At 46.7% G+C, this 25112-nt stretch overlaps 1 protein-coding gene across 14 annotated transcripts in view; it reads right to left on the bottom strand.

Moving 5' to 3' along the window:
• Positions 1-24728, bottom strand: part of col13a1 (collagen, type XIII, alpha 1) — a 43838-nt gene extending 19110 nt beyond the window's left edge. For 3 of the 14 annotated variants that reach the window (XM_049736108.2, XM_049736096.2, XM_049736101.2), the window contains exons 1-8: positions 23033-24721; positions 19713-19782; positions 4572-4579; positions 3048-3074; positions 1830-1880; positions 789-824; positions 552-578; positions 196-222 (exon numbers count right to left, since the gene is read on the bottom strand). In XM_049736108.2, coding sequence (XP_049592065.1) covers positions 196-222; positions 552-578; positions 789-824; positions 1830-1880; positions 3048-3074; positions 4572-4579; positions 19713-19782; positions 23033-23323 — 537 coding nt within the window. In that variant the 5' untranslated portion in view covers positions 23324-24721. Of the gene's footprint in view, positions 1-195; positions 223-551; positions 579-788; positions 825-1829; positions 1881-3047; positions 3075-4571; positions 4580-19712; positions 19783-23032 lie in introns of all 14 variants that reach the window. The other 11 variants (XM_049736102.2, XM_049736106.2, XM_049736109.2 and 8 more) reach the window with 9 other exon arrangements.
• Positions 24729-25112: the final 384 nt, after the last annotated feature.

Below are 25112 nucleotides of genomic sequence, written 5' to 3' on the forward strand. Positions count from 1 at the left end.
GGAGCCTGGCAAAAAGCAATAGTGAAAGCCATTATGATGAAAAACAGAGCAGCAGCAGCAGCAGCAGCAAGGAGAACAAAGATGGCTTGTTTGCCATTTCCTATTGTGACACACTCAAGTGCAAGTGTCACACGTATGTACATCTTGATTTCAACTACAGTGCTGGCAGTGCAGATTTAAAGAATGCTTACTTACCATGTCACCCTTGGGGCCATTCTGTCCCTGTGGGAACGGTCAAGTTACCATTCAATGCACACATTTTCCAATCAAGGCATTTTTAGAACATGACTTCAGTTCTCCGCGTCTTATTTGGTGCAAGTTCACATATTCCTTCGTTTAGCTTCCACAAATCAAGATCGACAGCTTTGCTCTTAGCCGTGCAATTATGTTCTGCAGTTACAGTGCGAGAGAAATTAAAAACTATACTATATTTATTGCATTTATTTGAACATTAATGATTGCTATATTGTGTTGTACTGTGTGCTCCTTTGTACGACTTTGACTCCACAGCAAATAGAGCATTTTGCACAAGTGAATTCAAAGAAACTCACATGCTTGCCATCCAGCCCAATGGGACCCTGAAATAAAAGAAAAATCGAGTCAAAAACCCATCATTTTTTAGTCACAAATATCATTGCCAAATTGAACAGCAAAACATATACAAAAGGTATTTGGCCAATCGAAGAACATGGGCTTTATCAGTTCTTCTATGCGCTGTTACTGCATTCACCCAGTTACTTAAGCTGTCACTTGACTTTTATTTTTGATGAATAATGCCAGTTACTTACTGGGAAGCCTGGAAATCCTCTTGTTCCAGGCTGACCCTGAAGAGAAAAATGCTCTTTTAGATGAACGAAACAAAACGTTCCATAGTTCCGAGTAGAAGTGCCTCCATACACCTACGTACAGGCTCAACATGTTTGTGTCTACATACTACGTACGTGGACGAAAAAGAAAGAACACGGAAGACTGCGAGCAGTCCCATTTCACCTTTCAAAGTCAAGTCAACGTATAAACTCTGCTCACGATCTTCTCACGTCTTCTGAGTGTTAGTGGATGTTCTGTACTGTGAGGAACTTCCTTCCTTCCGAGACTGTTATTCATGACGGATGCCTATTAGCAGAGCGGGCGGGCGGGCGGGCGGGCACACAAAGAAGATATAGAAGCTATGACCACTAAAACAGATGGCCTTGGCTCTTGAAGAAGAGAACAAGGTAATGTCATTATTACCATACACAAATCCCCAGTTCATTGGGAAATAATTGACGAATTTGAGCCAGCAGAGGTCTGGAAAAGTGACATTGAGCCCCGATTGCTCTGCTTGCCTCATTTGAATGGGGGCCAAATTCTACTACATCTTGAATAATTCCACACTCTGCAATTACATCCAATCATTTGATCATTAGCAGAGCATTCACCCGCTTTTGCCAGCCAACATCAAGCCAGAAGCCAGGAAACACAAGGGCCCAACTTTGTCCAGGTGAGCAACACAACTAGGACTTTCAAGAAGAAAAACATGGAAAAAGATTTCTTCACACACACACACACACACCTCCATTATTTGGGACTTCCTAACTCTTTCTGCTTTTAAATGACACGATGTGTTCATCTGATGACAATAACGCATGACAACTTTATTTGTTTGTCCACAATGACATGACATGACCTGACCTTGATTTGTTATATAACGAGAGAATGGGACATTTGAAAGGAAGCCTGATGCTAGAATCAGCATTCATCTGAATACTCATTTTACGAAATGACGTGACAGCAGCGCTAGTTTCAAATCAATTGGCTTCAAGGCAAGAAAATGAGGTTTGCACACTTACAGGTGGTCCCCGTGGTCCAATGATTGACAGACCTGGTTCTCCTGGGGCTCCCTGGAGGACAAAACACAAATAGTTTATAATTACGTAAGACACACAAGTCAGGAAAATGTTGCAATACAATGGCTGCTCCAGACATGTTACACAATAAAGAGCCACCCCGTCTGTCATAAATGGCCCCCGCTCAAATAGTTTGGGATTGCCGCACTTGCCTGCCTCTTACGCCACTTCCGATTCGTGTACACGTTTCAAGGATGCGCGTGCGCGGAAGCCAGCGAGTTCCCAGGCTAACATTCCATGTAATGCTGACAAATAATTCGTCGAAATGAAATGCATGCTCGTCCTTTTTTGAGGCGGGCGCACATAGTGTACCTGCACTGAAATGGAACTTTCATATTTCTAGGCCGCTCGCTAAGCTCAGTTGACTGTGCAAGAGATGAGGTACATCCTGGACTGGTCACCAGTCCATCTTAGGCAGGGCAAAAAAAAAAAAAAAAAAAAAGGAAAAAAGGAAGGCATTCACACTCGCATGCACGACGGAGAAATTTACAGTCAGTTAACAAAACATGCATGAGTTTGTATTATTTCACGGCAGAAGCAGAACACTGAAATGAGCCGCTCAAGACGACAGCCAGATAGATCACATGAAGCCATTGTTCGAACTGAATCCGGAAGGGGCAGCTGACTCATCTATCGATTCATCTCGCTTCCTTTTACCATATACAGGTCGTGCCTGTCTTCTAATAGTTGCGATGAGAGGATCCGATCAATGCACACCATTCCACCAAACTGAGCCATCTGGCTAAACTCAGCATTTCATTTTCTTCTTTCAAAGGCAGACCCGCCCTAGCAAGAGGTCAAAGGTGATCGTCACCATCCATCAAATGCGCATTTATTTCTCAATCAATCATCACTTCGAATCAGAAAGGCATACAGTAGGTAAGCCGTGTTTAGGTGTAAACAACTTTCGGTGACCACAACATCCAGGGGAAGGCACAGTAGTAGAAAAGACGAGGAATGAACAAGGCAAAGTCACAAAGGAAAGGAAAGGACATTGCGCACGTGGAATCGCAAGCAGATGCAGGAACATTCTTTCGCCAAAGAAAAGCACAACGTCAATGTCAATACTTCATAGAGATCAGCACTCGCAGCAAGTGATTGCTATGCACTCATGCAAATGGAGACACAAATGTTAAAGAAAAAAAAAGGAAGACAAGTTACCGGAAAGCCTGCCCGTCCAGGAGGACCCTGAAAAAGGAGCGAGAGAAATGATGGTACAAAAAAGGAAGAATAAACATTACGTTGAACCAGACCACGATAGTTCAAATCATGATGGAAAATATCCCGCCCGGCCCGGCCCTGCCCAGCCCAGCCCTGCCCTGCCCTGCCCTGCCCTGCCCTGCCCTGCCCTGCACTGCACTGCACTGCCCTGCCCTGCCCTGCCCTGCCCTGCCCGGCCCGGCCCAGCCCAGCCCAGCCCAGCCCAGCCCAGCCCAGCCGGACATGCAATATAGACAGACAGGAGGAGCCCACTATTCGGTTGTGTTACCATTCCATTGACAAACACAACACTTTGTTTTGATGACAAAGTCTCATGCAAGGACTGATTTTGGATGAAAGCATGCAGCGTTTTGCCCTCATGCCCCTGCACAATAACTCATCTGAAGCAGCTGACGCCAGATCGCTTGACTATATTGTCGGTGGCGCTACATCCCATGTCAGCCTCCCTCCATGGAATGCAACAAAAGGAGCTTTCCATTTTGCCGACCGACAAGTGGCTATTCTCTCCGAGCGGAACCCAAATCAGTGGCAGAATGGGAGGCTAATTGGATGCAAGTCAAAACAGGAACTCTTGACTTGAAGTTCCAAGAAGCGAAATAGGCTTCACCGAGGAAAGTGACAGATAGACACCTGCCCTGGCAGGGGGCGGGGGACTATTTCCAGCAATCGTAGAACATTGCCCATCAAGTACATGATTTCCATCCAAAAAATACCACAGGACAATTCTGCAATTTTTTGCTCCAACTCTTTGTCCATAATGTGTGCATGTGTGTGACTGGGTAAGGAATTATTCCCATTTTGCCATCAATTAAAAGTAGTATGTCATCTACAGTAGCCCAGATTTTGTTTGCTGTGGGGCATCTTCTCTTGGATTGTTTCATTTGATTGGATTGGATTGTTACCGTAGACTGCTATGTTTTATTTATTCGAAAGATTAACATCAGGATACGATTGTGAGACAGATGATCTGAGATGCGAGCGTTACGAGTACAGTGGAATGAGCTGCACTCGTAAATCAGGGCACCCGCCACTGGGATTATTTGGGTACATAAACTAATCACTACTTTGACCATTTCAGGTGGCATGTAAATGGTTAAAATGTCACTATTGGGCCATGAAAAAAAAAAAAAAAAAAAATAGGTGCTGGAAAACGACATTGCTTTTTGCATATTCACAGCAGTCTATTTATTGGCTTCTGTAACCGACACACAAGGTTGACAGATTTCAATTTGGGTGTAAACAGTTTTGGGGATGATCATATTAGCAATGGAAAAATGATCAGTGACTTAAATGAGACAATATGTGAGAAACATTGCCGGCAAAACAGGCTTATTCATAATAGCGACTTCAGTTTGAGAAGTTTGTTCAGCCACTTCACAGCCACCCAAAGGCAGAGAGATTGAGTTCCGTTGCGTTGCGTTACGTTACCCCACATGGCTCACACAAGGTGTCTTGTCTACTTACTGGAGGTCCTGCAAAACAAAACAAAACAAAGAAGAGGGACATACATTTATTTAGCTGTCGTCACAGGTTAGCGTACTGTTGCAGTCAAAAAGATTGTCAAAGCGTTGAGTCATTTCGGGGTCAAACATTGCAAAATATATATGGAGCCAACATAGACGTAGGCTTCTTGGCCTCCAAATAATCAGGAACTTTCTCATCAGCACATGAGAATGAATCTGAATTTGTAACAAAGCACTTGGCAGACACACACACACACACACATACCAATGGGACAAGCACAAAGAGTGAAAAGAGGAAATTGAAAGACAATTTCGGAATTGATAGATTGATGTAATTGATAGGTGAAAAAACAGGTGAAGGTGCAGCTCACATGAGCGTTAAAAACAAACATCAAGACGAGATTCCTGCTACATTCCGGACCTGCCTTCACATCCTGTTGCCTCGAGCTGTTCACACAGGAGCCCGGCCGGAGCCACGCATCCAAAGGCACGTTGGGACGCCAAAGACAACAGAGTTCAAATATAGTACAGAACGTGGCGCCTGATGAACGGCTTTGTGCGCGACAAGCACCGGGCGCAACATGAAACAAAACGCAAAGCCATAAACACGCACACACACACACACACACACACAAGAGCGGAGGATGTCGTTTGACTGCTCTCGTATCGTATGGATGCTAAATTTGCCCACTCCCGGGATTAATGCTGTCTCACACCTGTTCTTACCACTTATGTAAGGGCACCGCAAATAGAAAGCAAATCTTGCACGCCGACATTGTGCTTTCATTACCAAGCATTTGTCATTTTCTTGATCATTTCTTGGTAACATGCAATGTGCACAAACGAAATTACTAGATTGAGACAAGTGCACTCAGTCGTCAACATTTCCAACAACAACAACAACAACAGGGTAGATGCACCCAATTGAAAGGTGCGCACTTCCACTTCCATCGTTGCTTTCACCTGGACATCCACCATTTCAATGGGCCTTCCAAATAACACTTGCCATGTGCCCTCACTTGACTTTAGCCATTCAATTACATATCATCAAACAATGTCATGGCCAGATCATCAAAACTAAACTAGCTCAGTCCAATAAAATGGCTCCCGGAATAACCGATGTATTCGAAACCAAAACCAGCCACCATCCACTTTTCTCAGATTGCCTGCCTGCCTGCCTGCCTGCCTGCCTGCCTGCCTGCCTGCCTGCCTGCCTGCCTGCCTCAACAGTTGCTCCAGGTCAGGGCAGGGCAGGGCAGGGCAGGGCAGGGCAGGGCAGGGAAAGAGGGCAGGAGGGCAGGGCAGGTGCAGATGCTGCTTGAGTTGCTATCTATTGGGGGGGACAAAAACAAATAAAAACTTGCTCTGCACTGCACTTGTCAAGGATCAGAATGGAGCAGGGTGACCAAATACAGCTTGGACCAGGGTTTATTTAGGGAAAAGAGAATTGGAATGGACCATGAAGGGAAACAGACAGGAACTGGCAAAGTCATCTAACAGCATCACAAAACACCAAAAGGACTGACTGACCGACAGGTACGGCGAACAGAAAATCACCCAGGCAAAAACACAAAGACAGGACCGACGAGAGACAAGAAATAATCCGACAGGAGTGACACGCAGACAGGACTTAAATGCAGCACAGCTAACGAGAGGCAGGCGAGGATGATCACACTGATTATGGGCAGAGGCGAGGCGAGGCGAGGCCAGGCGAGGCGAGGCCAGGCGAGGCGAGGCCAGGCGAGGCGAGGCCAGGCCAGGCGAGGCCAGGCGAGGCCAGGCGAGGCCAGGCGAGGCGAGGCCAGGCGAGGCCAGGGGAGGGGAGGGGAGGGGAGGCGCCAACAGACACACGGACAGAAACTATAACAATATGCACATAATAAAACAACCGGGGAGCAAACGTGACAGTATGTTTGTCAGACAAGCCCGATTGGCAGATTTTCTTGGACACCTGCTTGCAAGAGCAATGAAGTTTGATCCCTGTTTCTGCACACGCAAACCTTAATAAGGCGAAAATCCTAATTGCAGGGTCAAAAATGGAAAAATAAACAGAGCAGCTTTTTCTCCATTCTTAATCCTTGTGACTCATTTTTGTTTTTCCCCCAAGAAGGGTGAGACCACAAAAAGCAGGCCTGCTAAAGACGTAGAATGAAGTAATTACACGGCAGCCTTTTCAGTCGATCACTTCAAAGTTGGAAGTTGAGCAGAAAAGGAAGGCCCTATTAGCCTGACTTGAAATCCTTCACAGGAGGAGGAAAGGAAAGGAAGGCATTGATAAAAAGCAGCTCCATTTGAGTCTGGACAGAGACCAAGCTTGGGACTTTGACTGTAACCTTGAGCTGCATATTCTCCGGTGCATCTTGTCAAGTTGACATAGCATTCTCCGTCAAGCTCATTTCGACCTTGAGCACTCATATTATCCATTGGAGAGCCTCATTTATGTAGTGTATGCAAACAATTTGTATTTGCATCTGCTTGAAGTTAGCTATTCCACGTTGTTATGAAAAATCCAAAGGAAAAAAGCGAGTCAATACTAAAGAAGGAAGTGGCAATGTGAAAGTGTGTGAGCTTTTGCTTCCTTCAAGCCTGGGAAAGCAAGCAATGCTTTACAAACAATTAGGCTCAACATATGGAAGTGCCACAGGATGGATGCTCCTCAGCACTGGAACTACTCGAAAGTCAGGCCCTCTTTTTTCCGGGCTCCTCTTTCATTGACTTCATGCTGGGCTTGCTTGCGTGCATCCAGTGCGACTTGTTCAGCTTTTTCTTTGACGCGTTGTCTCGGGAAAGGCAGGAATCGGAACCGCGCAAAAGGCAGAATAGGTCCGGACCTCAGCGAGCCAAAACCTTACTTAAGAAACTATTTACGGTACATGGGAAAAATGGGAATACGTACATCAAAGTGTCCAAGTAAGGGGGATGAGAGAGAGAAACGAGTTGGAAATCCTCACCGCGGGGAAAAGAAGAAAGAGAAGTTGTGTCATCACAAAAGGCCCGAAGGAAGCGACTCCTTGCTTGTTCCTTTGCAACCCCACCTTACCTCCCACACTGTAATCCAAGAGGGGCCCCTGTGCTGTTAAAGAACCTTTCAAAGGCCACCACCGGCCTGGCCTCCATCCGTCATCCACGTTGAACTTCCTTTGCTCGATGTCATCGGCAAAAGGAAGTAGCAGAATTATGGCAAGTCAACGAGAGAGCGTGCAGTGGAAAGCCAGAGACGCCATTTGCAATTCATCTGCTCCAGCTTTTAAAATCATCAAGACGTATCCGGTGAGTTTCGGAACGGTTCCTCTCAGCTTGTGGCTTGGGTACTGGATGTCTGAGGTGGGAGTTGAAAGTGAGAGCTTGACAGTCGGAGAGGCTTAAGAGCAAGGAGATGCAGGAACCAAAGATCACGGGTGGTTCGGCTTACGGGACAGCAGCGGTGTCTCGTCCGCTCAACACGCCCTTTTGTGCGAGTTCCACAAAAGTGGCTCCGCGGAGAGAGATGTGCAATACTTTTTGATCTCCACCAGTGCTTCAACTTTCAAACCATGTGCCACAAAAGTGGCTCCGTGGAGAGAGATGAGCAATACTTTTTGATCTCCACCAGTGCTTCAACTTTCAAACCATGTCCCACAAAAGTGGCTCCGTGGAGAGAGATGTGCAATACTTTTTGATCTCCACCAGTGCTTCAACTTTCAAACCATGGAGGCATTTTTGGAACAGGCCCACGGGCTACTCTAGCTGCTGCCTGTTGACAATTCGGACGAATAAGGTGGAGTCTTTATGCAGTTGTACTGTGCCAGAAGGCCAATTGGGGGGGGGCTCGAAAGCCAGCGAGCGGCATTTTCAAATCCTGGGAAAGCGTTCAAATTTGCAAGGCACACTCAAATGGCGCATCCGAAACTGCGAGCGTGGCACACGTGCTGGATCATTGGACTTACCGTACGTTAAGAAAGCGACTCACCGCTCGGAAGGAAAGAAAAACAGCCCCCCCTTCTGGCGGACTTTAACGACAAAGCCGTGCTCGAAAACCGTGTACACGTGTTGACGTTGGCACGATGCCTTTTTTGGGAGCCAAGGAAAATGCATTTTGCCATTCATTTCACCGAGACAAGAGCAGAGCGCTCTCCGCTAGTAAACATTTATGGCCCGTGCCCCTGCACTGAATCAATCAGCAGAGCTAGCTCATGATAACATCCTCGTCAGACACTGCAAGCAATAAATGGCACCTCCAAAGGGGCGCCACTGGCTTCCTGTCAGCCACGCTTTAGCAGCAGACTGTGCGCACTTCTTTGCCTTTGACAAATGGGATCCCAGCCAAGGTTAAAACAACAAGAAGAACCCCACGTCCATGCCTTAAAACAATAGCCTTTGCATTGTGCTGCCTGCCTGCCTGCCTGGCGGCCGGTGGCACGGTTGCCCTCGTGCCACCTTTTGTTCAAGGCCAGCACGTGGTTGTTTCGGGAGCCAAAAAAGGAGCCGATTGTTGTTGAAAATGCTAAGGCCCGATTCAGCCAAAACCTGCCCAAGGTTGCGCCTGGAACCAACCCATGCCAACTGGGACGTGAAGCTCGCTTTGGAAAAGACTCACTTGTTTGCCGCTCACTCCTGACAATTGGATGCATTGCGTTACAAGTACCTACGATATCCTACGAAATAAAGACATAAAACGCTCAATGAAAAATGTTAGTCAATAGTGACATCAGTGTCAAAATGCTAGAGCTATCAAGGACACGTTAACATTTTTGGGGGGAGGTTACATTTACGACACAGAATCACAGCCGTCTGAAGAAATTTGGACACAGACTCGTTCTTTTGCCACTCGCCTGTGTCATTTGAACAACGTCTTGAACCCAAAAAGAGGGCAGAGAACGGCGTCTGCTATTGTCATGTCGTGTGCTGCGTCTCAAGGACAGACAAGCCACGTCCGCTATTGTCATGTCGTGTGCTGCGTCTCAAGGACAGACAAGCCACGTCCCCTGTTTGACTTCGCAATGGCCCTCTGTCAACTTGAAGACCGTGGTGTCATCAGGATTTTAAGAGGCGCGTAGCATTACGAGAAAGGGGAACAAGTCGAGCTGGCACACTGCGCGTTCTGCGAGGTACAAAAACAGAAGCTCAGACAGAGAGCGGAAGGGCCAAGCTAAGACTTTTACCATCTGTTGTAGAGGTTGAGCAAGTTCACACCCCACAAACAACATCCTACGGGTCTTTCATGTGAAAAACTGTCTGGCTTTCATCATTGCGGGGGGGAAAAATGAAATCGTTTAACATGTGCGACAAAAAGAAAGATCAGATGGCCTGCATTTAGGAACAGTAAGGAAAGCCGAGGTTCTATCTCCCTCCCTCCCTCCCTCCCATGCATCCGTCCGTCCGTCCGTCCACCATCCTACCACTTGCTTCCCGTTATTCTGATACAAATGAACCTCAATTTCATTCGTCCAAATAATCTAGAGGACAGCAGGCTTTTAGAAGCTGTTGTTTTTTCCCCAAATGAAAGATTTTCAACAAATCCGGTGACTTGGAAGACATTCAATCTGGAGGAATCCAAGTGCGTCGTTTGTATTTAGCAGGGCATACGTACTTGGACTCACTTCAATGTCATATGGCTGGCCCGGCTTAGAATGGATGGATGCTGTCATCACAGACATTAGTCAGCTGGGGCGACCTCTCACCATCAGCCGTAACAAATAGAGAACTGATGGGGATAAACAATCCTTTCTAAACAACACACACAAACTGAGGAACCCACCTGAGTGCAACATGTTGCTTAAGCCTCGTTCAAACACATGAGCACATGCACATACATCTCCTTTGCACAGAGATGTCAATTCTACCACGCTGAGATGTAGTTCATCATCATCATCATCATCAGCTCCGGTTATAGAGGAGGGCAAATCAAAGAGCAAAGCTTCATTTCGACCAGGACCACGGAGAGTGCAAATGAACGGAGAGCGCAAACTCCATCAAAGTGCGCTTGCGTTACATGTATGCAGAGTTTCAGGAAACACAGCATCCATCACCTTTGTCGTGGAGAGAAGACAATTTGAATCCAAATCAAAGCTCAAACGCAGCCCCTGCAGTTTTGCTCGTATTCGACGAGTAACAAGCAACATGCGGAGCGCGATTAAGATCATTTGCCAAAACATTTCAATGAACCGCGCCAGCGGTTATTAGAGGAGAACACCATCTCTCGTTCCTTTGGAGATCTCACAGTACTGCGTTTAGCGAGACACAGCACAAAGAGGAGCATTGCGATGGCGGTGGTAAAGGCAACGCTGACGCTGATGCTCTGCGGAGTGTCTCATTCTCCTCCCAATCCAAATAAGCACTCATGTCTGATGAGGGATAGTATGTTCACGGCAAAGACAAACAAAATGAAAAGCTCAATCACACCATGGAATCAGGTTTCATTTGGAGGAGCCTTAAATGAGGAAAGCAGGCTTGGCCACAAAAATGTCAACCCCCCCCCCCCCCCCCCCCCCCAGCTTGGCAGAGTTATGACTGACAAGACTTTCTCAGATTTCTTCATCTCAACACCAGTGGCCCCTTCTAGACTTCCACATGTTCTAACCTCATCCTGACCGAACCCCCCAAATAAAATCTGATAACATTATCTTTGCACGAGGGTTAGTCACCACAATGTAAAGATGCACATCTATAGGTCACCCACTAACTAACTCAATTATAGATGCAGAAAACCTCTGCAAATCCAGTTTAGGTTATTGATTTGAAATAGTTTTGTGATGACTGACAACTGCGTGAGGTGGTTTTGCGCGGACTTGAAAGCAAATAGCCCGAGACTCAAATCTATTTGGCTTTCTTTCACGACGGTCAAGACGGTTTATTGAATGCATGGCGGCACATTCTAGACAATGTAAAGTCAGTCCGAAGTTCTGGCAAAGGCAGCATTTGCTTACTGTTTTATTGGAGTTTAGCCACGCTTTGGATGGAAGCGTCGCATCCTAAAATCATCCCAAAGTGAGCGTGTCGCCTTTCTCTGAAGCGGCTTACCATTGCGACTGACTGCCTTTGTCAACGTCGGCTGGTGAAAGTGAGTGTGAAGTGGCACTATGCAAAGTCAAAGAGCCAGCCTCATCTGTTAAAGCAAATGGTCTTGACGCGAGCGGGAAGCCTCCATATGAATGGGAGGCGCGCTGGGAGGGAAAGCAGCATGGCGCGCTGTCAACTTGCTTTGGGCCCGCCCGCCCGTACGCTGACAAACACACATCAGAGCGCCGGCCGGCCGAGGAGGCCATTCAGTCAAGGGCGAGAGAGAGAGCGAGAGAGCGAGAGAGAGAGAGAGAGAGAGAGAGAGAGAGAGAGAGAGAGAGAGAGAGAGAGAGAGAGCGAGAGAGAGAGAGAGAGTGGCCGTCACGTCCGGCGCGTCACCATAAAAAAAGCCTATTTACGGGAGGGACATCAATGGCTGCTTAACAGCTAGTGAGCAAAGCAAAGCGACTGTCTTTCGGCTATCTCTCATCTGTTTTCATTTATTCCCTTCCCTTCCCTCCCTCCCTGGTGCACTTTGGTTCCCAGCTGGGGAAGTCGTTGCGCACAGATGCTCTTTGGCATCATCTGCCCTCGCGGCGCACAAACAGCCCGCTCGGCAACAGGTTTGACCTATGCGTGTCCTCAAATACTCAGCGAGAGAGCATCCCCCCCCCCCCCCCTCATAAAAGAACCTTCACGTGGGGATTGTAGCCTACTAGAGTATTTTGGACACAAAGCCTTGTCACTCTCCTCTCAACGGTGCTACTTTTCACCTGGGAACGCTTGGAACGGCGTCGATGTAGTTATTTCGTTGCGAGCTCGAATTGCGTCACAAGTCGCCTTTAAGGTTGTCACCAACACGGCTTTTAAAAGCATTTGTCCCTCTTACGGGGTAGGGTAAAGGCGTCGTTAAACTCTTCTTAGTCGTGTTGGACTGCGGATGCAAGTGGTACGTAAGCGTAAACGTCAGAATGGGATTGGGACCGCCGCAGCTTTTCACGCCCGTTGTCGCTTTGGGCTGGCTGAGAGACGCATGACAGACAATGGCATGTCAGTCAATTGAAGAGCAACTGCCTGTTGTGGAGGAGACCAAAGTCAACTTTCCATATCAATGCTTAAATCAAGTCCGTCTCATTTCTCAGCCGTTCTCCAACTTTTGACACGGCTCCGACGAGTTGCGGACTGACCATTTCTGTCTGGAAAAGCCATCGAGCTCCCGCTACATTCTTCCGCTCACCTCAGAGACCTGGCGCGCTAACGTCTTTACAAGACAACATGGAGCAATGTTGAAATGCAGCAACCGGAATGACTTGCTGGACCAAAAATCCAATGGCAACGGCACAATCAATCAAAGTGGCATCCTTCTCCATTAAGCGTGCGGTGTCATTGTAGCAAGCAAGTGGTTCGACGTCAACGTGGTAAGAGTAGAAACAAAGAAAGAAAGAAACAAAGAAACTAAGGTCCTGTTTACAACGCAGATGAACACGCATTGAATGCCAACTGGGAATCTCGCATGGATGACATGTTAGGGTTAGAAACACATCGTGACCCTCATCTGCGCCAGGCTCCGTCAAACAACAACAACAACACCAACAACATCATCTTCTTCTTCTTCTTACTTGGGAAGAAATGACGTGCATCTCACGCTAACTTGTCTTTGTTTTTGTTGTTGTTCAAACCAAAGCGTCACACTTTGGATTCCAGTCCAACAATGACAATTTGAGAAAGACAATGGTTTCTTTCTTTTCGGTGGAAGGTTATCAACGTAAAAAGGTGGCAACCATCCAGATTGGAGGTCAGAAAGACAATGCTGTGTGCTTTTTATACGTACTATATGTATGTGTGCTTTTTGATTTTATAGTAGCTCCACTTGTGGTTGAACATTGAAGCCATTTTTGGCACACATCCGCTCCTGTATTCCAGGTTGTAGGTTTCCTCTTTCAGCATTCCTCGCTTCTTTCGCAAAGCCAAATATGCCGAGCGCTCTTCCAGCAACCAAATATAAACACGGAATAGTGTCTGCGGAAATTCAAGAACAGTGGGATAGCCGCACTTGGGAAGCAAACTAAGTTCCCAAAGTGCCGATATACTGTACGGGCGGACGGACGGACGGACGGACGGACGGGATGGCTGCGCAGCACAAAGCGCGCTTCTATTCGATCCGCTAACCTTTCATTCTATTTCCGTCATCAATAGCCAAGTTGGTAAGCTCATGAAAAACGACTTTGCTGTCCAATGTAGAAGGGAGGCATCCATCAACGTCACCACGGCAAATAAATCATCTTGGCCTTGATGTTAAACGTGACAGGCAAAAGAGACGAAAACATTGCCGAGACACTGGAGCGGCTCAGGACATTGCTTTTATATACGTACGTACGTACGTACGTATATATATTTTTTACAGGCAGACATATGTTTTCAGCATTTCTCACACTCTTGCTTTTCTGACCAGCTCAAGCGTGATGGAGAGCAGATGGCCATCCCTTAGGAAACATTCAGATATCCACTTTTTGACTAATTTCACTAATCAATCATTTAACACTTGGTAGTCGAGCCACACATACTCGCACACTTGTTTCAAAGAAAAACAACCACGGGTGCTGATCATTTGACTTCATTTCCGTCTGGCCCAAATGTCAGACGAGCGCAGCTCTTGGGTTGGAAAAACAAAAAACAAAAAGAAGATCATTTTTCCGTTTCATTCCAGCTATATATTGTCATGTCAACGTGCTTGGACTTGCACCGACTCGCATTCATAAAGTCAACTGTGCAGAATACGGCCCCTTAAAAAGAGCAAAGAGTCTTGTGGTTGAGTTGTGGTACCTCCTGACCTACTCTTTCAAGGAGCCTTAATTACACTTGAACCTTAAAGGTGCTGCATGACCTTCTGCAAATGAGCTACTGCAATTTTAACTACCGCGACTACTGCTCTCAAGTAACCAGCTGAGGTTTAAGAATCAAGGAGAAGGAAAACCCCCAAAAAATCATGATTCAAGACTCCGCTCCAAAAAATGGAGATGAAATGTGCTGTTTCTGGCAGGCTGCCCAGCTCTGTTAACATACGAGTGTGCTCCCTGTCGGTTTGTTCAATTACTCCGGTACCCACAGGATGTCTGGAACAAAGGGGCATGCGTTCACACACACGCACACACGCACGCACGCACGCACGCACGCACGCACGCACACACAGAGTGTACGTGCGCGTATGCACGTACGTATATTTGTATAGCCGCAAATTCCACTCACTCTTCATCATGAACAGATTATTAACAATTTTATGATTATAATGATACCAGAATTATACAACCTGCATGATAATGTCATTTAACAAATCAAAGTTCATTTCTGAATAATAGTAAGGCACCATTGGAGGAGTTGTGAGCACTTTTACAGCAAAAAGGTGTTTTGGGCTTGGAGTCGTCTCTTTTTGTAAGATTTGAACACGTTGTCCCAGAGTCGGGGTTCTCTCCAGGTACTCGGACTTCCACCCACAATGTGAACGGAAGGTTATTTCAAGGCTCCGAAGGCGTGGATGCCAGTGGGAATGACCTCGCACCCAAAGCGGCCGTTTACACACGAGCGTTTTAAAACAATGTAAGAAGCCAGCCAGTATCTTTGGGGGCTTGCCCGTTTCGAGGAAAAACAAGACCGTGCTTTTTTTTAAGATTGATGTTAAAAAGAAACAATTCCGTTAGCGCTGGTGTCTATACGCTAAAAATGGCACACCTTTCAAAACGTATTCACCGCTATTGGTGTTCTTGGATACGTCACATTAAAGTGAACATTGGAGTTTTGGCGCAGCCCAGTCACCCTCAACAACACGAGTCCTGCTGACTTATAAAGGCTGCCAGTGATAATGCCAGTTTCACGCTCAAAGGTTCCTCACGCACAATTGTAATGGGCAAAGGTGCAAGTTATTGACATGACACTAAAGCGTCTCAATGCAGTGATTTAAAGTGACATTTCTTTCAATTCTAGTCAACCTGTGACCCGCTGCGGTCCGAGTGTCAAGGCCCAACAAAACACAAAAATGGTGTCAGTAAGTCTGAAGCTTTGCAGGGCTGCAGGCCAGTTTGCCGAGACAGCTGGCCTCCATTTGGAACTTCTTCTCCCATAAGGTCCATAATTGGACTACAGTAAGCGGTGCGCACCAGGGAACGTCGCACTCGGTTACGTCTAATTTCACGATGATGGATTCAGTACGATCGTGCTTTGCTGAAATGCCCGTTTGCTCCCGGTCAGCCTGACAACGATGCTTTCCCTGAATCACGTTAGGGTCAACGCATTCGTTACATCAGCGAGAAAAACATTTGCATTATGAACGCTCCAAATCCCATTTGTGCTATTCAGAAGAGAAAAGTCATTGTGTGCTCAGTCCGTTTTGCATTTGCCAAACTTAAAATTGGAGAAAGTGCCCATGAGGGTCTGTAAAAACATTTGCGAGTTGGCTGTGAACACTCTCCAAACAAGATACTAACAAGTTTAATGGCGTGTTGTGTTTAAGAGAGCTGCAATAGTGGGAGCAAGAGATCAGGTGGCGGAATGCTCACTACAACATTTTTTATGAGGAAACCAGATGGTGTGTTTTCCTGGCTAATCTACCGCGGCTCACCTCCTCCAACGTCAGCCTTGTTCAACATGGCCAGATTGCATTCATTTAGATTCAGGTTTGGAGATCTCCTAATTTCCATACAACTGCGATTTAAGAAACGGAACTTTGTCCGTCCGTCCGTCCATCCGTCCGTCTGGCCGTCCGTCCGTCCGTCTCTTTCATCGTGCTAACATTTACCTCAAACCGCCGGCAGTGGAACAAACCTGAAAAAGCCGATAAACAAATACAGGCTGCCAACTACATATTTCAATGAAGTGCAATGAAGGGATACATGGATGACAGTGAAAATGAAACTTTAAATGGCAAGTGGCGTCATGAGTTGAATTTGTTCCATGAGCACCTTCAATTTTCGGTAATTCCATGAATTCGTACCTGCCCCGATACTAAAACTTGTGTCATCGATTGTTTGAATGATTTGGAGTGCCATTGTGATTACTCAATAACCTTGGTCCACCTTTGAGCTGTCCAGTGGCTTCCTTCTCCCCATCTCTGGCTGCCACATTCCTCCAATTATGGCCGCACACCGGCAGCTGCACTGTAAACTTATCGTGAGTAAAGAAAGGGGATCTGCTGTGCTCTCTTCCTGTCAGCACACATGTCAAGGTGAACTTGGGGGACTCCTTAAATAACCAACACCAACGTGACCCTGAGACCCCCCGGAACCGGAACCGGAACCGGCACCGGCCCCGGCCCCGGCCCCGCCACCGGCACCGGCAAAAATCAATGAACCAGGTTGTAACGGTCTATCCTAAACATAACAGTTTGGAATGAATTCTTACTATTTGCAATAACCAACTTTGCAAGCTTCTTTCTCAATGTGTTGATTAAAATTGGTGCAAATTTGTCAGCAGTTATTGTATAGGCCACGAAAAGGGTCTGTAACGCAGCAACATTTAGCCTTACAGCTAAATGTCGAAGAGAAGTCAAATCTCTCAAATCTTCCGTCTTGGCGCAGTCCATTATTTGAAATATTTGTTCATCGGGCCGGAAAACTGAGATGGGAATGGACAGCCGTGTCACAACAACGGTGTCAGTGGCGTCCGACTTGTACAGCATAACCATGCGAGTCAAATCGTCTAAGAAATGTACCTGACGATTCATGTCCGTCCTTTTAGAGCAGCCTATGGCTCCGTTTTATGCTCATGACAAATAACAAGACTCTGCGGCGGTGAATTCCCAAACCAATGGCATCGAGGAAAATCACCATATGCTAGTTCTTTCTGTGTCTGAATATACTAGCTATATTAGAGCCTAAAATGAAGCTATTTATAGCTTGGCGATTTTTCTTGAGAGTAAATGAGCACCCGGCCGGCATATGTATTACATGGAGTATATGTATTACAATACGACTTGAAGACTATCGAATGTGCGGTATTGTACCGACGAGCGGTGTGTTTTGCACGGCTGCTACATTTATAGTCCGAGATGATGTTACCGGTTTTGATCATCTGTCACCGGAACGACTTCTTTCCTTTATTCATTGAGGATCCTGTCTCCATCAAGGCACCGCAGTTCTGCCCTCTCGGTCACCAGGCAATGCCAAGAATCAAAAGTATGGCATTCGTGTGCCACTGCTGATGAGTGGCAGGCGCCAGGTGGGCAACGCTTCCTACCGTCCGTCTACTGCACCAGGAGAATCACACCAACACCCCGAGTTTGGATCATTATTCCGAGTTGGCTTGAAGCGCTCCTTTTGAAAAGCATGTTACTCGTGAGCACGTCTGAATCGGCGCAAGCAATCGCATCCTCGTTTGAGAGCCAAAAACGTGACGGCAGAAGAACGACAAGAAAGTGATTATGGAGATGGAGCCTATTCAGTGCGCACGTACGTACGCATGTCGCAGCACCGAGTTACAAATGTCCATACGTTCTCTTTATGCCATGACGCCCTCCATATGGGGCAAAATCCGATTGTTCTCTGGGGAGACACAGAAAGTCACAGGAAGCCGTAAAAGCATCTGCTTGGCTTGGACTTGAAAGACTGCTGCCACACCTGCAGCCAGTGGAGACGCTCTCCTCAAGCCCGTTACTACATCAACAGACACTTGGCACCACGTTGGAGCGCTCGCATCCTATTGACAAGACCAATTAGCGCTAATGTGCTGTGTTTCCCCCAGCGCTGGCTGGCTGGCTGGCTGGCTGGCTGGCTGGCTGGCTGGCTGGCTGGCTGGCTGGCTGGCTGGCTGGCTGGCTGGCTGGCTGGCTGGCTGGCTGGCTGGCTGGCTGGCTGGCTGGCTGGCTGGCTGGCTGGCTGGCTGGCTGGCTGGCTGGCTGGCTGGCTGGCTGCGTGGCTGGCTGCCTGGCTGGCTGCCTGGCTGGCTGGCTGGCTGGCTGGCTGGCTGGCTGGCTGGCTGGCTGGCTGGCTGGCTGGCTGCAGGACTCGTGCAATCTCAGTTTTGCACACACAATACAAGAGTGGCAAATGCCTTCTATGAAATGTCATTCAGGAACTCAGTCTGATTCAAATAGTGTGACTTTTGTATATTTCTGTGATATTTGTATGATTTGGATTTTCTTATTTTATCTACCACTTGGATTAAAAATGTGCTTTCAGACAGGGTCTTTCTCAGTAGTCTGCAATTCTGTGGCAATGAAAGGCAATTTGGAAAAAAAAATGTGGATCTGGTCCCCCCCCCCCCGAGATCTTTAACCGCTGGCCTTCTTATAATAAATACTTTGATACGTCTCACGCAGGACTTGGAGCTAAAAACCTTTGGAGTTCGAGAAGGCAACTCCTGCAAAACATCTTATTCCCTTACTTGCATAATCATTTGGTTAATAGCAATTTCAGATGTATTGCATTCTTTTCTTTGTCATTGAATACTCTCTTCCACGTGGTAGTCAGGTTTCTTTACTATACGACAAAAGATGAGTCAAATGATGTCACTATTTGAAATGAGATTCAATCACATCATTCTGCCATTCTGCGTTGAATTGCACAGTCAATCGCTTCAGTCAGTTCATATTCAAAAAGCGTTTTTGCAAAAATAACCAGGAAAGCAATCCATCCGTCCGTCCGTCCGTCCGTCCGTCCGTCCGTCCGTCCGTCCGTCCATCCATCCATCCATCGCCTGAACTGCTTTATCCTCAAATGGGTTTTCACTCAACTTGTTGGGAGCGCACACAAGCACTCACAATCACACTTAAGGACAATAGCAAGTCCTCACGTAACCTTCCATGCACATTTTCTGAATGCGGGATGAAACCAGGATACCCGCAGAAAACCCACCGACATGCAAATGAAGGAAGGCCGAAGCCGAATGGGAATCCACGACCTGTGCACCGTGACACGCCAAGCGCTCGACTACAGTCTATTCCTATTCGTCATAGACATTGTTTGAGTCTGACGAAGCGAATGAAGATGTCAACCGCGAGAGACCCCAATGCCCCAGTCCTGCTTATTGTGGATCGAAAAAAGAGAGAAGGAACATTGTACACCACCCAAATGAGGTCAAAACAAAGCAAGAAATGATGCACAAAGACTTCATGTGTACTCTTAGAGTTTCCTCAGACAAGGCAAAAGAATGGGGGGGGGGGGGGGGGGGAACATACCTGGAGGACACAAGCAGCTGTAGGGAGCTTCCCTCACTTCTCGCGTCTTTGGTAATCGCGCTGCAAGTTTCTGCGTGTGGGAAAAAGAAAGAATGAATCCAATTTGATAAAGCTATTCATCTTTATTTGAACTGTTCAGTAAGGAAAAATAAATCTCCTAATATCTTGAAGTCCTTTCTGCACATCACAGTCTAATAGTTGACCTGACTCCAAGTGCAAATGTCTGCCTTTGATTTGACCCTAAGCAGAATAGAAAAGCATGCAAGTCCTCCAAAGCATAGCGCTCAGGAATGGCAGCATGCGCTCGCTGCATGTTTAGAGGCTGGCGACAGGTGCTGAAGCCCAAGCCATGCCATGCCATGCCATGCCATGCCATGCCATGCCATGCCACGCACTCTCGCCGCTGTCTCTTACAGTTCGACGGTGCCTCTTATCTATCTCAATCTGGGGCACCGTGGTTTGATCAACAAAACACTTTCTGTCTGAAACTAAATGACGCTTGGCAAGTTGACTTCAGGGAAGGCTGCTAATACGTTCACACAGATGAAAACTTACTGTGTGTGTGTGTGTGTGTGTGGGTTCAAATGTTGTTGAGGGTAATGGAATGTTAAAAGGGATTGCAGATGTTAAAAAAAAGACAAAAAAATCTGTTGAAGAATGCACCAGTAAGACACCGCAAGATTTTCAAAAGTCTTTCTGCAAAACAAATCCATTGCTTCATGTTGAGGTATATTTGAATCAAAATATTTCTCTATTCAGTATGACACAAACTTGTGTTTAAAAGTGTTAAAACCCCTTCAAATGAATTCAACTTTCCTGACATAGGCTGACTTTTGCCATCATGAATTGGCTTTTCCTTGTCCGCTTGAAATCTTGACAATACAGTCGATACAATTGGCAGCAGGCCTGCTTCGTCTCGAGCTCCAAAGTCATTTTGTGCTGAAAGTAGTGACCCCTATTACATACGTATGTAGTCTGCGTGTGTTGTTTTTTTATACGTGTGCAACTAACTGTCTCCTGATGGAGTGCAGAGCTATACACTTTTCCTTGAGTGTACGGTTTGCAGTCTGCTTTGTGATTAGCATGCGTCATGTCGACTCCTAAACAGCCACACACACACAAACAGGCACCAAGTTTTTGTGTTTGTGAGGTCTATGTAAAGCAGAGTTGCTTCTCAGTATAGCGAGTGACGGCTCCGTGGGGAGCTAGCTGTGCGGTTAAACCAGTGCAGCGAGAAAGCGCCTTTTTCACTTTTCTTCACCTCAAATGCGCTGTGGTGCGCTCCCAGCAAGCATCTGCGCTCACTATGTGCAACAGACTTTTGCCATGCCTGCACAAAGCACTTCTTGAATGATTGGAAATGGGGCCATGTTTAGGGCAGGAGAAGGTCAGGAGGGCACAAGATTTTTTGGGTGCTCTATTTCCATTCATGACTGTGACTATGAATAGAAGGCCTATATTGTCATTGCGGCCTGTGCATCCATCCAATCAGTCAGTCAGTCGATTGGAATTACGCGCCTTCAGACAATAGCTAATTAGCCCAGCTTCTTCGAGTTTTTTCACCAAACACATGTTTGGCCGCACTTGCAGTAACTGCAGCGCATCAATTGGAGAATGGCGGAAAAGTACAAGAAGGAAGCACCCCCACAAGTTGACGGTGCCAACACCAACCACACGGTCACAGTTGTACCTTGTATCTTCCGATGCAAATCGGAGAAGACGATCGTCAACGAACGGTCCACTCACAACCAGAACGATACGTAGTACATCCTATCTATTGACATCTATATCCGAGTTAAAAGCAAAAGTATTTTTTTTTCCATAGCAATCTGGCAGTCTGGCAAAACAACTTGACCTGCATCTGGCAAGGGAAATTGAACCTCGGTCCAAGTTCCACAGGCAGCCACCTTTCCGAGATGAAATCTTCCCGACACACCTCTATTTGACTTGTAATCACCATTTGGAAAAAACTGAAACAGTCATTCATTGAGACAGTCACAGTCTTGGTTGGCTATATCATTAGAACAAATTGAAATACTAGGTGAACAAGAATCCCCTTCAGCATACAGTAGATCCACGCTAGATAAGAGTTGTGGAGGCTAAAATGGCACTCGGATTGCCTACAAACAGGCTTCTTTCACCATGGGGACAGACAGTTCAACCTCAAAACCTATTTATTCCGTGGCCACTATGGAAAATTATTGAAACAAATGGAGGAGGGTTGACCTGTGCCCTGCAATAGATGGCACCTCCAAAGTTAGGAACACTTGTGTTGAAAATACTGCAAGTGAGTTCAAAACAAAGCAAAAAATGTGTTTAGGTGAAAGTAACAGTCTATGAAAGGCTCCATCTGGTTGTGCCCCATTAATAATGACCAAAGATAAACAAAAAAGGCCTTGCATTGCATTGCATTGCATTGCATTGCCTTGCCTTGGGCATGTCTGCAGATTCTCATCACTCTTGGCTTCACTAACAGATTTCCACAGCTCTAACTAGATCATCAAATTCAACTTCAAAGCAAAATTCTAATTGCGTTCATTAGGAGTAAAAAGGATCAAATGCATTTTTTCCACTCTTTCAAAGCGTATTACAGAAAGGCAAGAAGGAACAGTGTTGACGTTTGTCATTGAAATGCGTTTGACATTATTTTGCATTTCTTGATCCGAATGCAATGCAGCCAGCCGCTTTGGGGCTTTGAGCGGGTCACCTAGAGAGAGCAAATGCCTGCTGGTGAGAAAGCAGTGGGGTGAGAAAGCTACAGAGGTAGAGAAGAAAACACAAGACTTCAATCACTCTTCAAAAGCTTGTTAGTGTAGCTGTGGAAGTGGTCAATAAAAGGGGCAACACATGTGAACCAACCATTCACAGGGTTCATAGTCCTCGTATTGAACGACACTCGCGTTTACAAATGAAGACATGATTTCATTTGGCCAAATTCATTCAAGCTCAATCATTTGGGTACATCAAGTGTGTATTAAAGATTATTTTCCAGAATAAATGTTTACAATTTTTACAATACAAGCTATCCTGCAATCAAAATGATAGCACTACTCAAACGATACCTTTGTTAACGCTACACCGACACTATTTGATGTCTTTTGAAATGCTTTATGAAGCACACTCGGATAATAGATAGATAGATCGATCCAAAAATGTTGTTGGGACTCATTTCAGTCTAACTTCCAAAGTCTTTGATGATACGAGAACCGACAACCAAATTGAATTGCCAACCTTTTCATTTCCAAATTAAATGAGCTTTTAACGGACGCAGGTCATAGTTTTGTTCTGAGAAGACCTCATTGGGGAAGTGCAGCGCCCACCTTGTCCAGGATTTGGTCCAGTCTGTCCAAAATAAGGGGCTCCACCTGCTCCAGGGACAACATCCAGGCGGAGAGGTGCTGCTGCTGCTCCAGACTTACTATCCTGGACTGCAACGCCGTGGTCCGCACACAAAAGCCAATGCATATTCCAACACATAGCAGAGATACTGCCATGCAAACGCTTACGGAAGAAAAAGCTCTCCACTTGTCCCACTTGAGCTTTTGGGAAGGGTTCTTCTCGAGCTTTTCACTCATTTTCCCAACGTCTGTCCACTTCTGCTCCATTTCCATTTTCCAATTTCTTTTGAGAAGCAATCAACTCAACAGGGACCAGTTGAGAATATCTTGCTGGCTTGCCAAACTGTCGCCTCTGATCAATGTTCTAATTGAGACCTGAGGTGGGCAACTATAGCAAACTTGGAAAGAAATCCATGTTGGGGCTTCCTACGGGTCAGAGATGCTCCTGACGGCGCCGAGAGATGGAGCGCTTGTCATCTCACTTCCACTCTGAAGCTTGTGAGCGAGCGAGCGAGCGAGAGGCCGGTCGGCCGTGTGTGCCGCAGCGCAGGTCTTCCGGCAGGGCAGGGCAGTGCAGTGCAGTGCAGGGCAGGGCAGTGCAGTGCAATGCAACGCAGGGCAGGGCAGTGCGCCTTAGTGTAACCTGAGCCAGCGTCTCTCCCCTCTTCTCCTCTCTCTCTCTCTCTCTGCCTCAGATGCTGCACGCTCCTCCTCCCTGGCCGTGGAGGGCTTTAGGTTAAAAGCCGGGGCGGGATTCCGTCTCGCCCCCTTTGATGTGCCGGGTATTTTTAGGGGACGCAAAGCAGCAACTGCTGGGTCTGCTGACCGGACTGCTGTCATCCAACCGAATCAAAACGCAAATGGCTCCCAGTTCTTTCGAAGAGCGGTGCCGTGACGGTTCGTTCGGCCAAGTTGATTTGGATTGGTTGTCACGGTGCCCGATGAACGTGTTTGCAGCAGGTATTCATTTACACACGTTGTAAATGTCAAAGCCAGTGCCACAGTATTTGTCTTTTTATGCCCATTAAGCTTTTCCAGTCCCTAGAGAAAAAGGCTTTCTTTCCTGCTATGATGGCAGGACACTTTCTTTTCTTTTCTTTTTTTTCCCATCAACAAAGGCCACATACGTTCGTCGGGAGTGCTCTTCTGGCAAAGCGCTTTAGAAATAATAATTGAGCGAGGTGGGCCTCTTATCATGTCATTGTCGTCTTCGAATGTGGATCCGATCCGTACAGACGGATGCATAGTATAAATAGCTAATAAAAATGTGGTCTTTCCACTGTCATTTTAGGTGGATCATAGGATGTCCCTTCAGTGTCAGCCACATCTTAGGATCCCATGTGTGCCTGCAAAGGCTTATGACGGAAGCTTACCGCTCCAAAATCACTTGGCATGCGTCATGTCGCCGCCATGCGCAGCTTGGCCTTATAATTACAGTGCGGCGGCGGCGGTGGCGGCGGGCAGCTGCATTTGGGATCCTTCAAACGCTCTGAAAATGATCCTCAACATACATTAATGAGAATAATCTCAGCTCTAATATCATCGGTGACTCAAACAGGCTAAATTATGAAGGAAGGAAAGGACAAAAAAATGGTGAGAAAACAAAAAAATCTTGAAAGAATGAGACGAAAGGAATGCAAAAGTGGATAAATATAGATCGTGATAAGAGATGCCATTTGGAGTGCACAAACGGAACAGGACAGCAGAGAGCACAGTCTGCCTGCCTGGCTGGCTGGCTGGCCGGCTGGCTGGCTGCCTGCCTGTCGGCCTGTCCGGCTGCCCGCCTGCCCGCCCACCCTCACGTAACAGCTTGTCAGCATAGAGCAAAGTCGAAATTCAAATCAAAAGAGCGCAGTGGTGAGTGAGAGGAAAGGGTCGCAGCAACGGAGGCATTATGACAGTGGAACTCGGGTGGGGATGGCTAAACCTTGAGAAGCAGGCAGTGTCGGCAAAAGCAGATGCGCTGCTGAAGGACTTGTGGAGCTCAGGGCACCTTTTATGACTCTTCCAGCTTTTGCTCTCTTACCACACTATCAAGCTGCTGTGGCTTTTGAATATCTAA

Source organism: Syngnathus scovelli, chromosome 12, assembly GCF_024217435.2.
Source record: "Syngnathus scovelli strain Florida chromosome 12, RoL_Ssco_1.2, whole genome shotgun sequence".
NCBI lineage: Eukaryota > Metazoa > Chordata > Actinopteri > Syngnathiformes > Syngnathidae > Syngnathus > Syngnathus scovelli.